Raw genomic sequence first — 14,192 nt, forward strand, 5'->3', positions numbered from 1 at the left:
GTCATGATGGCGGTGGCTACGTTTGCATGCAGGAAGTTGGATGTGTGTGTGTAGGGGGGGGGCTGGTAACGTCCCCTCATCTGGTCTGGGGGCTGGCAATGGCTGTGCTTAGTTTGCCAAAATCCATCCTGTTTCTGATGGGTGCGCTCCCGCCATACAGATTATTGGGTCTCAATATTTAAATATTGTATATTTCAATAGAAAAAAAAAAAGTTTGTTTCAACTTTCAAATGTTTTAAAGTGATCGTTTCACTCTCACCCTAGGAAAATCTAGAGGCACAGGCCGGGGCTGTGCTCAGGGAAGGGGCCGCGCTCAGGAAAGTCAGGACAAATGATTTGCAGCCCTGCAAACCGCAGGCCCAGGGAAGGCGGAGGAAAGGGGAATGTTTGTGTTGGGAGGCAGGGATTAAGGGTAGTTTTAAAACATTTAAGTATATCGTTGAAGAACGAATCCTACTGTCTTGTCAAAGAGAATGAAAAAGGACCAGGAAGCATAATACCTTTCCACAAGGTGACCTCAAAGGAGGAAGCTATTTATTCACCCAAAACGCGGCTACCCAGAAGACGTCCTTCCCAGAGATTTTACTGATTGTTCAAGCGCGGTTTCTCCAGCAGAGCCCCTCATTGAAACTACCGTTTTCATTAGGGCAGAAAAGTGGAGAGGTCTGTTGGCAACGTGCCCCAGGCAGCCAGGCTGGGAGGGAAGCCACGCCCATCAGGAAAGCCACGCCCATCAGGGAAGCCACGCCCAGCAGGGGAAAGCCACGCCCAGCAGGGGGCGACGGTGGCAACCACAGGGAGTGATCAGCAAGTAGTGGGCATCAATTTGCTGAGAAGGAAGAAGGAAATTTGCGGGTTGGAGGATCCTTCCTGGTGCTGAATCTGAACAGAAACCTCACCCTCCATTCCCCAAACCAGCTGCACCCTCGGGAGACTGGGGAGATCTGTCAAGTTGCAATGAGTAATTTCGGGTTTCATGGTGGCCTCTGGGTCAGGTTTCCTCGTGAAGCCACCACCTCTGTTTTCCAGCCCTTCCCAGCTCCATCCCCTGGCTCAGACTCTTCCGCACCTCCCCCTCTGCTCATGACCCCACAGTGCAGCCTTACACAGTGTCCCTGACGGGGTCCCCAGCACAAGTCCAAGCCTTCATGCTCCTGGATACATTGTCACCTCTGGCCCCCGGGGCCAAGTCCCCATGGCACTCTTCACCTGGGAACTCCCCTCACCCACTGATCTTCACATGGCCAAGGGCTCTCTAAGCTTCAAAGCTGTGGAAGAAACCACAGAGGAAATGTTTGACAGAGCTGTGCCACATAAAAATAAAAAATTCCAGTGTGATTAAAACACAGAAGCAGAACTCAAGAGCAAACAACTGGGCACATGTTTGCGGCAGATAGCAAAAGCAGATGGCTGGAATCCTTACTTTATACAGAACCCAGATCTATCAATAAAAAAGCCAAAGGTGTCTAAAGTAATGTAATGTAATGGCTGGGATTGGGGATGTAACTCAGGGGGAAAAGCAAAGACTATTGGCCTTTGTGAGGTTCTGGGTTCGAATCAAGCACCACTAAAAACAAATACACATATAAATGACCAGCAAACATCTGGGAGAGGGAGAAGCTGCAATCTCTCTAAGAGTCAACAAAGTGCAATAATAATAACATTAAGTCAGAAAAGATACCCCTCTTCCGTAGCCAAAGCACAGAAAGATGGCATGTGCCCAGGTGCCAGGGGTATGTATACTGGGAAATATGTCTGCAAGCCACTGGCAATATTTATCAAAGTGCTTAAAAAAATAAATAAATGAATCCAAGTTTCTGTGCACTTTAAAAACATTGCATAGGAAACTTTTTTTGGAAAATAATTTGGTGATACTTATAAATGTATTTCAAATGCTCACTTTTTAATTTTTTTAAAGTTTTTTAGTTGTAGATGGACACAATATCTTTATTTTTCTGTGGTACTGAGGACTGAACCCAGTGCCTCACACAAGCGAGGCAGGCGCTCTGCCACTGAGCCCCAGCCCCTGTTCACACTTTTGATTCATGTTTCTGCTGATTTCCTCTGAAGCCCAGATGTTGAAATACGGCCAATGATAAATGCCCAAAGATGACCACTGGGGTTACATGTGTAGGGGAAGCCAGCAATAGCCCCAACGTCCTGCATCAGGAGAGAGCGAGGATCCTGGGGATCCCTGTGACTGGAAGCCCTGGGTAAACAACCTATGGCCATCGGAAGTCCTGCATGAGAGGGACCCTGGGAGGTCACTTCCCAACCAAGGCAAAGGTGTGCAGAGGACTGCCTCCCGGTCAACACGGAAGTGACTGGTGAATTCTGAAGATGAAGCCACCCTGGAGAAGTCGGGCCTTAACTTGGAGGAAGATGAAGAGGGCGGGACCCGGAGAGAAGCAGAGATCTCCAGTCTCCCAGCAGATAGACCAGAAATGGAGACAGAGGCCGGTGCAGATGCCTCTGAAGAGTGCCCTTCAGAATGCCCTTAAATTTGTGGAAGAAATTTCACGAATTGCATACAAAACCATTCAGAACAGAAAACCTCAAGATTCATAGGGAAAAAGAGAAAATGCTCCAGAAAAGATAAATTGAAGAATGAAAAAGGATCTCAGAGTGAATAGTCCTTCAACGAAACCCACTGGAAGAAGCTCACCCAGCACTTTGGAGTCAAAGATAGAGTTGAACTCCCTGTTAAACAGAAAAAGGGTGAGTGCACACCTGTAATCCCAGCAACTCAGGAGGCTGAGGCAGGAGGATCATAAATTTGAGGCCAGCCTCAGCAATTTAGAGAGGCCCTAAGCAACTTAGTGAAACCCTATCTCAAAATAAAAAAAATTAAAAGGGCTGGGGATGTGGCTCAGTGCTAAAGTACCTCTGGGTTCAATTGCACAGTGCGAAACACAATAATAATAAGTGAGAAGGTTGACAAGTCAGACCTTGAAAAGTGACAAGGATGCTGAGAGCCAGGCTGTTGGGAAGGCGGAGGAACTCAGAAACCAGCTTGCTACTAGAGGGTTGGTGTAAACGTCATCAGAGCCATTGCCTGCCACAAGTTGGTAAGAGCCAAAAAGGAGGCTGAAAACTTCTAGACTGCTCCAATAAAGAAGTAACTTGCCCTGGGAGGTTGAAACCAAGGAGAGATGGGAACAGAACACAGCACGAGCTATGTGTCATTTGTCAGAGTTCTCCAAGCCACTCCTAGACTCGGGTGCTCAATTTCCCGACAAAATTTTCCTCCTTAGGTTAAACACATCAAGAAATTGATAGAAGTAGAAAAAGGAAAAAAAAAAAAGATCTAAAACCTTCGAGTTGATTATCGACTTTTTCTAGTCTTTTTCTAAGGAATTCATTCTACTGAAGTGCATGAAATAAAGCATTTCATTATTTGTGGAAGAAATCTAAGCATCCATACAAGAAGAAAAGACAGGATTTCATCTATTTATTTGTATAGATCTATGGTATAAAATCAGTGTTGCTTAGCAGGTGTTTGCTGTGAGGTCTTTGTACTTTTTTTTTTTTTTTTTTTTTTTTTTTGGTACGAAGGATGGAATCCAGGAGCAATTAACCACTAAGCCACATCCCCAGCCCATGTTTGTGTGTGTGTTTTATTTAGAGACAGGGTCTCACTGAGTTGCTTAGCACCTTGCTAAGTTGCTGAGGCTGGCTTTGAACTCCCAATCCTCTTGCCTCAGCCTCCTGAGCCGCTGGGATTACAGGCGTGTGCCACCTGACTGGCTTCTACCTTCTTATCTGTTCTTAGCATGACTGCACTTTTCTGGAATTGTGTTTTAAGATTAGCTTCTGTTTATAATGGATTAGTTGTAAGTGCTAATAAGTCTCAATGGGTACTGTCTTGACAAATGACTTTAATTACCTTGATGCTATGAAAACATTTTTTATTCTTTATTGGAGACACTAGGATTGATATTTCATAGTCACATATTAAAAGCAATTAATTAATTTTTGTGTGCCTTTAGACAAAGTGATTGCAATGCAAAGACAGAATGTAGTATTTGGAGAATGATTTAAATTCAGCTCAATCTAGATGTGTCCTCTTAAATATCTCTTGGCTGTGCCTTTCTTTAAATTGTACAATTACATTAAGCAGACAATTGTAACTCAAGGTAATATAACTTTGAGTTGTCTAAGAAAGAAAACAAAATCAAGTGTCCCAGATGATTTCAGGGAAATGCTTATAATCTTTTAGATTCATGATAGAAAGTAAGCTACAGTTCTCTGTTGTTTTTTTTTTTCTTTTTTTCTGGTACCAGAAGTAGAATCCAGAGGCACTTAACCACTGAGCCACATCCCCAGCCCTTTTTTATATTTTACTTAGAGACAGGGTCTCGCTGAGTTACTTAGGGCTTTGCTAAGTGTCTGAGGCTGGCTTCGAACTTGAGATCTTCCTACCTCAACCTCCCAAACCATTGGGATTACAGGTGTGCGTGCCACCATGCCCAGTAAGAAAATAAGCTATTAAAAAAAAAAAACTATAACCAATAAGACTGGAAAATGTACTCCATATGAATTGGTTACCTCTGAGAAGTGAATTGGGGAGAAATATGCTCCATTTCTTTTACTTTGTTCTGTACTTTCCAGAACTTCTCCAAAGAGCAGAATGACTTTGATAATCCCTTCGACATTTAAAAACCTGTAACAAAACAAAAAGGCTCCTTGGTGTTCTGATTTTCCTAACAAAAAGTTTCCTCTATGAATCCGCCAAGATCTGTCCACAAGTATTTGTGGGTGAATGAAGGAGGAGCATTTCACCTCTCCTGGGACCCTGTCTCACCCTCTGCTTTTATTCGCCTGGTTATTTGTGTTTATGTCTCTTCCCCCAAGTGATCCTCTGAGCTCCTGGAAAGCAGATGTCACGTGCCTCCGGAGGCACAGCTTGCCGGTGCCTGGCACCCGGGATGCATGCGACAACAGTGTTACCTTTAAACACTGGAGCATCCCATGTAGTTATTGTGTGTATTTTAACATTAGACGAAAATACTTTTTTAAAAATTTTTTAATATTTATTTTTCAGTTTTCGGTGGATACAACATCTTTTATTTAATTTTTTGTGGTGCTGAGAATGGAACCCAGCACCCCGTGCATGCCAGGCGAGCGTGCTGCCGCTTCAGCCACATCCCCAGCCCCAGACGAAAATACTTTTAAACATGAGATCAAGATCCTGGGCACCAGGATGGTTGGGTGGCTGGGGAATGTGGGCTTCCCGACTGTCAAGCCCTGGGCTCGTCTCCCGCACTGTGAGCCTATGTGCACACCCGCGTGCACCCACGCGCTCACACACAGATTATTTGTTAAACCCAATCCTTATGAAGTCTGGGAACCACCTGAAAGCCAACAAGAGAGGACAAAGATACAGATGTGGTTCCAGTGGCAACTCTGTCCTCACTGGATGGCCGTCATGTTTGTGCCAATACGTTGCCTTTCCTGAGGACATATCCTAGGAGCCCCCACTCTGCACTTAACCAACTACAGAGCCGTGAGCAGGTCGTCCATCCTTAGGTTGTTCATGGGACAAGGATGTGGCAGTACACCCAGCTTGCTGTCACCAGAATGTCTAAGCATCAGATAATGAGAGGTGATGTCCAAAATTAAATAGAAAGGTGACTCTAGAACATTGCAGAAATATTCCATTAAAAAGCAAAACCATTGACTATCAGCTCTGTAGTGTGGGTCAGGGACTTGGGCTCCACTTCATTTAGATTTATGTACATTTCCTGATCAAAAATAAACACACAGTAGGCAACCTCAAGGTTCTTGTAGGGGCCACGGAACTCTTGAAGAATCTGTAGAATTTAGGAATAATTTTTTTTTTTACAGTTAAATATTTAAGAGAATGAAATGAAACTAGTTTTTTTTTTAAAGTGTTTTCAAAGAAAAAAGGACGTAAAAAGGGCCCCAGGCTTCTCTTCCCTTGTCCCTTCCATGATTAGGATTTTGCTGGGTTAGAGTGACCTCTGCAGATAACTGGGGATTGAAAGGCCATCTCTGAGCTTTGGGGGAAAGGGAGACAGGGAGTCTGCTTTCCCTGGCCTGGCAAAGTCCCCTCACAACCAAACGGGACCCCTTCTTCTGCACTTGGCAGTGGTATGAAAACTGCAGTCCTTCCTGCACCCCCCACAGACTCCTGAACCCCTGCTAGGGAAGTCCACGTGGGAGCCGCAGGCGAGGGCTCCTCTACAGGCCAGTGGCCACAGGAGCCGCTCCCAACACAGGGGAGGTGACAGCACTGAACTCAGTGCCCAAGGCAAGCTCAAGAGCCAGATGACCTCAGCCCATTCCTGGCTGTGAGACCTTGGCAAATTATTTAACCTCCCTATACATTAGTTTCCTAAATTAAAAAAGAAGAGGGATAATGGTCGTCCTTCCTCCAATAGATGGTTAAGAACGTTAAAATACTGAAATATGCTTAAAAAAAAAAAAAACTCAGCACAGTAGCTGGAACGTGGCATTTAATGAAAATAATTTATTTTTGGTATTTGACCCAGGAACGCTTGAAGAAACTGAGGTTTACTCATTTCTTACTTTATGACATGAGATGAGCGATGTGTCATCGGTTGTCCCTTCTTTCCCCCAAATGAGGTCCCAAGGCCACCTCTTTCCTAGGGATGCGACTGGCAGGGATGTCTTCCCAGTAGCAGCATAATGTCGCCATCCTCTCTCTGCACAGTGGCCTCTTCCCGGGGCGGGGCCTGCCTGTCCCCCTTGGGCCCCTGTCTGCCTCCTTTCCGGGGGACACTGCTGGCTATCTGGAGTCACCTGCTCTGCGGGTGCACTTTCCACCTGTGTGGGAACGGGCGCTTGGGGCCCCAGGGAGCGCTAGGGGAGGCGCGCGAGGAGCCCTTCGGAACTGAGCCGCCGCGGCCTCCCTGGCCCGGCGGCGACCCAGCTGCCACCCAGACCTGGTAGTTTTGCCAGCGAAGCGCTTTCTCCAGCTGTGCGCCGCAGGCCGCGAGCGCGGGGTGTGCAGAAGCGCGAAGGGTCCGGGGCTGCGGCAGCCAAAGCCCGCGGGCGACCTGACCTCCGAGCGGGGCGCAGCCCTCCCCAAGGGTGCGATCGGCGTCCCGCCCAGCCCCGGCCCGAGGCGCGGAGGTGTCGAGGAGTGGCAGCGCCGACGAGCGTCCGTTCGACACAGGAAGGAGGGAAGGAGGCCGGAGGTGCCTTCACAACACACAGCAGCCCTGACAGATCTGATAAAGAGGAAGGAAGCAGGCGACGCTGCTGATCGGAGCTGACAGCTCCGCAAACTGCCGAGGTCCTGCAGCTGGCCCAGCCCTGTTTGCAGAAGTGGAGCCTTAAGGAGGAGAGCCTGCGCCCCCTGCTGGTCGTTTTAAAACGGCACCGTCTGGTGGCGTGAAAGCGAGCCAGGGGGGCTCAGCAGAAGGTGATGGTCTTGGGGGCTGCAGGGCTTGTCTGGGCCTGGGGCCTCTGCCTTCTGCTCGTTTGCAGGAGACTCGCCCCAGAGAGCAAACGCAAGATGTGCGCTCCTGCTAGACCTCTGCTCACCTGGCAGCCTAGTTACCTTGGCTGTCAGAGGTGGGAACCAAGATGACTAATGAGAAAAGCAGGCACCCATCTCAAGATTGCAGAGCACCACCCGGATAGTGCTACCTTCCCTAAAGACCTTAAGCAAATTCCACCTCCAGGTGCCTGTTTCCTCAGCCTCAAAATGGGAATGACAGTCTCCATCTAATTGGATTGATTGTTAAGGAGACTGAGTCGATGATATATATAAAATGCTTGGAAGAGTTATTGCTACATAATAAGCACCCGTGTTTGTCAAATTAAAGAAGAATTAATTCCAGGATGGGGAAAGTGCTTGTCTCCTTATCCTGGGGATTTTCTTGCTATCTTTCACGTACTGGTTTCTAGTTTAATTCTACCACGATAAGTGAACATACTTCCTATGATTTCCTTCCTTTGAAATTGGCTGAAGCTGGCATTAGAGGTCACCATGTGGCCCATTTTGCTAAAAGGTCCATGTGCATTTGAAAAGAATGTGCATTCTTGAGCTGAATACAACGTCCCATGTGCCAGGGCTCTTGCATGTGGCACATACAGTACTGGGCCCTGCTTTCTTTAAGCGGTGGGGAGGCTCCCAGGGTTGGCTTGTGGCCCTGGTCGACACTTCATGGAATCACTGAGGATGTTGACTTTACAGCTGACCTTTTGCTTCTTTCCAGTTTACTCTCCTCCTAGTTCCTTTAGTCCTCTTGCCCTGCTTTCTTTAAATTGAACTTCTTAAAATTTTCATGTCCTCCATGAATCTTGGACTTTTAAGATAACTTCATTTGTACTATACACTATTTACCCATGACTTAGTCTACTTTTGTTAAATTAGTACTTTTACCACTTTCCATGTAAACATCTACAAGTTGTACATAATTCCACTTCCTTCCACCAGCGAGACGTATTTCATATAACAGATGAGTGTACGTCATCAGCACATTATTACTGTTGTTTAGAGAGCATTCTTTTATATCTGTCTCCATATTTACCTGTTACTTTTTTTGGTTTTGTTTTTTTTCAATGGACCATTATTTTATTTATTTATATGTGGTGCTGAGAATCGAACCCAGGGCCTCACACATGCCAGGCAAGCGCTCCACCGCCGCCGAGCCACAGCCCAGCCCCTACCTGTTACTTTTGTCCTTACTTGGGTTCTACGTTTCTATCTGGGGCATTTTTCTTCTGTCTGGAAGTACTTCCTTTAATATTTTTGGTACCACAGTGTGTTGGTGCCAAATTCTCTTCAGCTTTTGTCTAAAAAGGATTTATTTTGCCCTCATGGTTGAGATTCATTCCCCTGAGGCGGGAATTTTAGGTTAGTGGGAGGGGGGGGATTTTTAGCCTTTTAGAGCTTTATCCCGCTGTCTTCCGTTTCCACAGTCCCCACTGGAAAATCAGGCCCTGGTTTTATTGCGGCTCCTTCAAAGTTTACACATAACTCCTTTTCCCCCGGCTGTCTTGAGGGTTTTCAACAGTTTGGTTTTTTTAAGTGTCTTTTTTGTTTTGACTCCATGTGGAGTGTGCTAAGATTTGTGGGTTGGTGTCTTTCATCAGTTTTGGAAAATTCTCAGCCATTATTTCATTAAATATGGCTTCTTGCCGCTCCCCTGCCTTCTGAGGCTTCCATATGTGTGTTTTTAGACTGGGTCCCACGTGTCTCTCAGGCTCTGCTCTGGCTTTCTTTGTTTTTAGTTTCTTTTCTTTTTTTGTACTGGGGATTGAATCCAGGTGCACTTAACCACTGAGCCACATCCCCATAACTTTTTATATTTTATTTAGAGATAGGGCCTTACTAAGTTGCTTAGGGCCTCAATAAGTTGCTGAGGCTGTCCTCAAACTTGTGATCCTCCTGCCTCAGCCTCCCGAGTCTCTAGGATTACAGGTGTTGCCACTGCACCCAGCATTTCACATTCTTTTTATTCTCTTGGCTTTAGTTGGAATGGTTTCTATTGACCATTCTTCAAGCACTAACCCTGACTTCTGCTGTTAAGCCATCCAGTGAGTTCCTTAGTATTGTTTTCAAGTTTTTTTTAATGTATTGAGGTTATTACAAACTACAGAATTCACAATTCACCCTAAATTTTAGATGAAAAGTTAAATGACTTTTAATAAATTTATGGAGTTGAACCTCCATCAGCACAATTCATTTATTTCTTAAAAATATATTTTAGATGATATCTGAATCAAACTTTGTAATTCAAATACAAGGAAGGAAACCACATTACTAACTGCCACTCAACCTGTCAATATACTAATTGTTCAAAATTTTAACAAGGCAAATTGTCCCCTTGCCATACTTTTGTTATAATTCAGGAATCAGAAAGTTTGTATTTTTAAATTGAACGATCCAGTCATTTTTAGTATATTCACAAAATGTGCAGCCTCCACAATCATCTAATTCCAGAACATTTTTATCTCCAAAAAATAAACCCCCGTACCCAGTAGCAGGCTTTCCTCATCTCCTCCAGCTCCCAGCAATCATTAACCCATGGCCTCGGGAGATTTGCCTGTTGAGGACACTTTAATAAGTGAACTCATGCAGCCCGTGGCATTTCCGGGCTCCTCCACGGCCGTGTGGACGCCACACCTCTGTATGATTCGCTAGTGTTCACCATGTGCTATTCCACCTGCGTTTATCCATCCATCAGATGGACCTTGCTTGTTTCCATTATTGGGCCATCTTGCTCAGTATCCTGCTAGGAGCATCCATGTGTGTGACATGGGGACATGTTTCAATCTTCTGGGTGTGGACGTGCTGGGTAGATATGAAGCGCTCCCAAGCTGTTCTCCAAAATGGCTCCATGTCACGTTTGCCACCAGCAGTGTTGAGTTGTCATTTCTCCACACCCTTGCCAACACACTGGTGTCCACCTTCTCAAGTCCAGCCATCCTAGTGGGATGAAGGATTTCATCATGGGTTTGGTTTACATTCCCCTAATGATTAAAAATGGTAACAATTTTTCTTTGTGCGTGACATGGTTTGCATATGCTTCCAGTGTGTTCCTGGTTGGAAGCTTGGTCCCCAGTTTGGCGATACTGGTGGATGGAGGAACCATTAAGAGACAATGCCTAGTACAGGTCACTAGGTCATTGGAGCCACTGCCCTTGGAAGGAATTGAATTAATTTCATGTTCTCTTGGCACCATCATTGGTTCTTTTTTTTTTTTTCCCTTATTGCTATTTAATGAATTCACAAGACACAGAATGGCAATTTCCACAAATTATGTATGCTGTTTCTAGTACAACCACATTAAGTAAATAAAGAAAAGAAATCTAGTGGTGCAATTGAATTATATAATTAGTCCCTCAGTTTCCTACACTCTCTCACTGGCCCACCTCTTCATGTCTCTTCATAAATACTCCTTTCTGAAACAATGGAGATGTCATCTAGAAAGTGAAAAGTGAGTTCAACTTGGGAAGTGGTACAATACCTACAAGAACTACTTTTGGTGAGTATAAAGGTCACAGACTTTGGATATAGACATATTTGTGTATCTGAACTCTATTACTAGCTGTTTATTAGCTTTAGGAAGAGGACACCTGTTCCGAGTACCAGATAAAGTGAAAATAATAAACATACATTGTAGGGCTAGCCTGAAGACTGAATGATATAAAAGAAAATGCCTAAAAATAATTCGCTCATACTATGTTTAGCTGGTAGCTACTTTTCCAAGCTTCCTGATAACATTTCAAGGCTTGAATATAAGACAGAGAAAATGTTAAAACCAACCAACCAACCAACCAACTTTCCTCAAATTACAAAGTGGGAGGGGGAAGTAAAATGAAAGTCTCATAGACTTACTAACAATTCCACTTTCTTTTTCTCCAATTTGCAATCAGGCTTTGGAGGTAGGACCTCAACATTTTTGTGACCATCATGGGAATTCTCAAGTCCTGGTTCCCTTGATTGACTTTTAATACCCTGTGGTTTTCCATCACCAACAGGAGAGGAGAGTGTAAGAGGACTAGGAAGAGTAGGGGAAGAAGAATGTGGTTCTTGAGTGTTAAGTCTCTGTTTTGGTGCAGAAAGCAGCTGCTCTGGAGGTAACGAGGCTGATCCATCTTGAAGTCCGAGTCTCTGGCTTAGCTCTAGAAGGGCTTTTTCTCGCTGAAATTGTTGTCGAGTTTTCTTCCCAGGGAGACGGCGCTGTGGTTCAAATGGATCTTCCTCTCCGCGGACCCCCGCTCCCTACCGGAGGCAGCCAGACTGCGGGCTCGCCTCCGCTCCCAGGCCGCAGTCGGTCGTTCGGACCCATCATTAGTTCTTAAAATAAGGTTATTAGAAAAGAGCAGGACTGGCCCCTCCCTCTGTCTGGCTTCCTGTCTTGCTAGGCGATGGCTCTGCTTCAAGCACACCTGCTACTGTGACGCCATCTGCCAGAAGATCCTCACCTGAGCCAAACTGAGGACAGTGCTGTGTTCTGAACCTCCAAAACCGAGTGCTAAGCGAATCTCTTCTTTTCTTTACCAAATATCCAACCTTGAGTATTTTGTTACAGCCATGGAAAATGAACAGATGTTTTATGAGTCATTTGTGTGACTTTTTTTTTTTTTAAAGAGAGAGACAGAGAGAGAGAGAGAGAGAGAGAGAGAGAGAGAGAGAGGTGTGTGACTTCTTTGAAGAAATGTCCATTCAGATTCTTTGCCCATTTTTTAATTGGGTTATCTTTTTGAGTTGTAAGAATTCTTCATATATTCTGGATACGAGATCCTAATCAATAATCCACATTATTTAGAACAATTCCATCATCCCCAAAAGATCCTGTTTGCATCAATTCCCTTTCGCCCCCAGCACTAGATCACTAAAATGTGTTGTGTGTTTTGGACATGTCCTTTTCCCTAATGAAAACTTGTCATCTAATATTATGAGATCACAGGAGATGTTCCTCTGCCTTTTAGAAGCCCTCGGCTTAGCTTCTAGTCTGTCATGTGCAGCTCTGGAGTTCAGGAAAAAAAAAAAAACAGAAAACTGCACAACTGTAAGAAAATCAGCTTTACATCAGGGTGTCCTGGGTTTCCAATGTGCCCTTCTGGGTGGGCCAAAACCCAGTTCTGGGCCCAGAATCCACTGGGGAGAAACCAGCCCGGCCACAAGGAGGGCCTGCCTTTCTGCATTTGGACCCAGGGAGTCTCCCCTGCTTAGGTGGTGTTCTGGTGCATGTTATTGTGTTGTCTGAACCCAGGCCCCCTGCGCTGTGTTGCAGTACACTGTGCTGCTGTGGCCTCCCATGTCCTGCCCATCAATTTATTCTTTAATAAATCCTTGCATCTTATCGGACGGGCTTCCTTTCTCACCCACTCCCACGTGTGGGCTATCTGGGGGCAAAACATTGTTGAGGTTTTGTTGGAAAATAGTTTGGGTTTGAAATGTCTCCCCAAAGACCATGTGTTAAAGGCGTGGTTGCAAGCCTGTGGGAGGTGATGGAAACCTTAGGACATATGCCCTTAAAGGGGACACTGGGGCCCCCAGCCCCTTCCTCTCCTTGCTCACCAGGCGCCATAAGGTGAAGAGGCCTCCTTTGCCACATGCTGCCACAGGCCCAAAGCAACAGGGTCAAGCAATCACAGGCTGAAAGCACTGAAATCATGCGCCAAAATAAGCCTTTCATTTATGAGTTGTTTATGTTACATTTTGTCCCCGTGATGGAAAGCGAACTGAGATTCTTTTGCTTTTTGAGTTCTCCAACCATGAACATGGTATACCTGTCCAGGGAGCAGAGTTCTGTTAGGCCTTTCAATATTTGGTGATTTTCTCTATAAAGGAAGTGTACATCCTTTGTCAGATTTGATCCTAAATAGCTTAGGGTTTAGTGTCTTTTCAATCCTTTGAAGCACTTTGTTTTTCAGAACAAGTAATAAATTCACAAATCTCTAAAAGCTCTAAGAGGCACTCACATGCTGTTTTTTCTCCATCATCTAGGTTTCCTTCAGAAGAAATCAGTGTTACCAACTTTAACTGTTAATGTGGCTAACATTAGTATATAGTGACTCTATTACTGTATGTAATAGGACTTTTGTTCCTCAGTATTGCATATAAAAATCCAGTTGAATTCTTAGTATTCCTAACCTAACAATCTGTAGGTCATTTTGGGTTTTACACATACACACATATGCCTGCATAGAGGAGTCATTTTGTCACGTCTTTCTCATTCCTTATTCTGTTACTGTCTTATTGTGCTGGCTAAGATGTCTCTAGATGAAATAGCTATGAAATGTAGTTTAGCTGTAGCTGTAATTGACATGGGGCAACTCTTATCCCTAACTTTAATGAGAAATCTTCTTTTACATGACATTTGCGGTAGGTTCTTGGTTGGAGTCGTCATCTTGTTAAAATACTGGTCCTATTTTGATAATCAAGTATCATGACAGTTTTTTTAAACATTTTTAAATATACTTATTTTATTTATTTTTATGTGGTGCTGAGGATCAAACCCAGGGCCTCTCACATGCGAGGCGAGCGCTCTACCGCTGAGCCACAACTCCAGCCCCTCATGAAAGTTTTTAACGAATTATTTTCCACACCTACTGAGTTGATCATATGGATTTTATTTTCCTTTAACTTATTAAATGTGCTGAATTGCACATTCATAGAAAAAAATAGTCTCAAAAATACTTCTACCCCAAGTTTTTAAATATTCTCATGAGGGAGAAAAAAA

General features: G+C 44.7%; 1 protein-coding gene across 1 annotated transcript in view; it reads left to right on the top strand.

The window, feature by feature from the left end:
• The window catches only part of Runx3 (RUNX family transcription factor 3), a 64,257-nt gene extending 52,325 nt beyond the window's left edge, over positions 1-11,932 (top strand). Inside the window, exon 6 of the mRNA XM_015484783.1 lies at positions 11,869-11,932. Coding sequence (XP_015340269.1) covers positions 11,869-11,932 — 64 coding nt within the window. The remainder of the gene's footprint in view (positions 1-11,868) is intronic.
• Positions 11,933-14,192: the final 2,260 nt, after the last annotated feature.

The sequence above is a fragment of the Marmota marmota genome, unplaced genomic scaffold (genome assembly GCF_001458135.2).
Source record: "Marmota marmota marmota unplaced genomic scaffold, marMar, whole genome shotgun sequence".
Taxonomy (NCBI): Eukaryota; Metazoa; Chordata; class Mammalia; order Rodentia; family Sciuridae; genus Marmota; species Marmota marmota.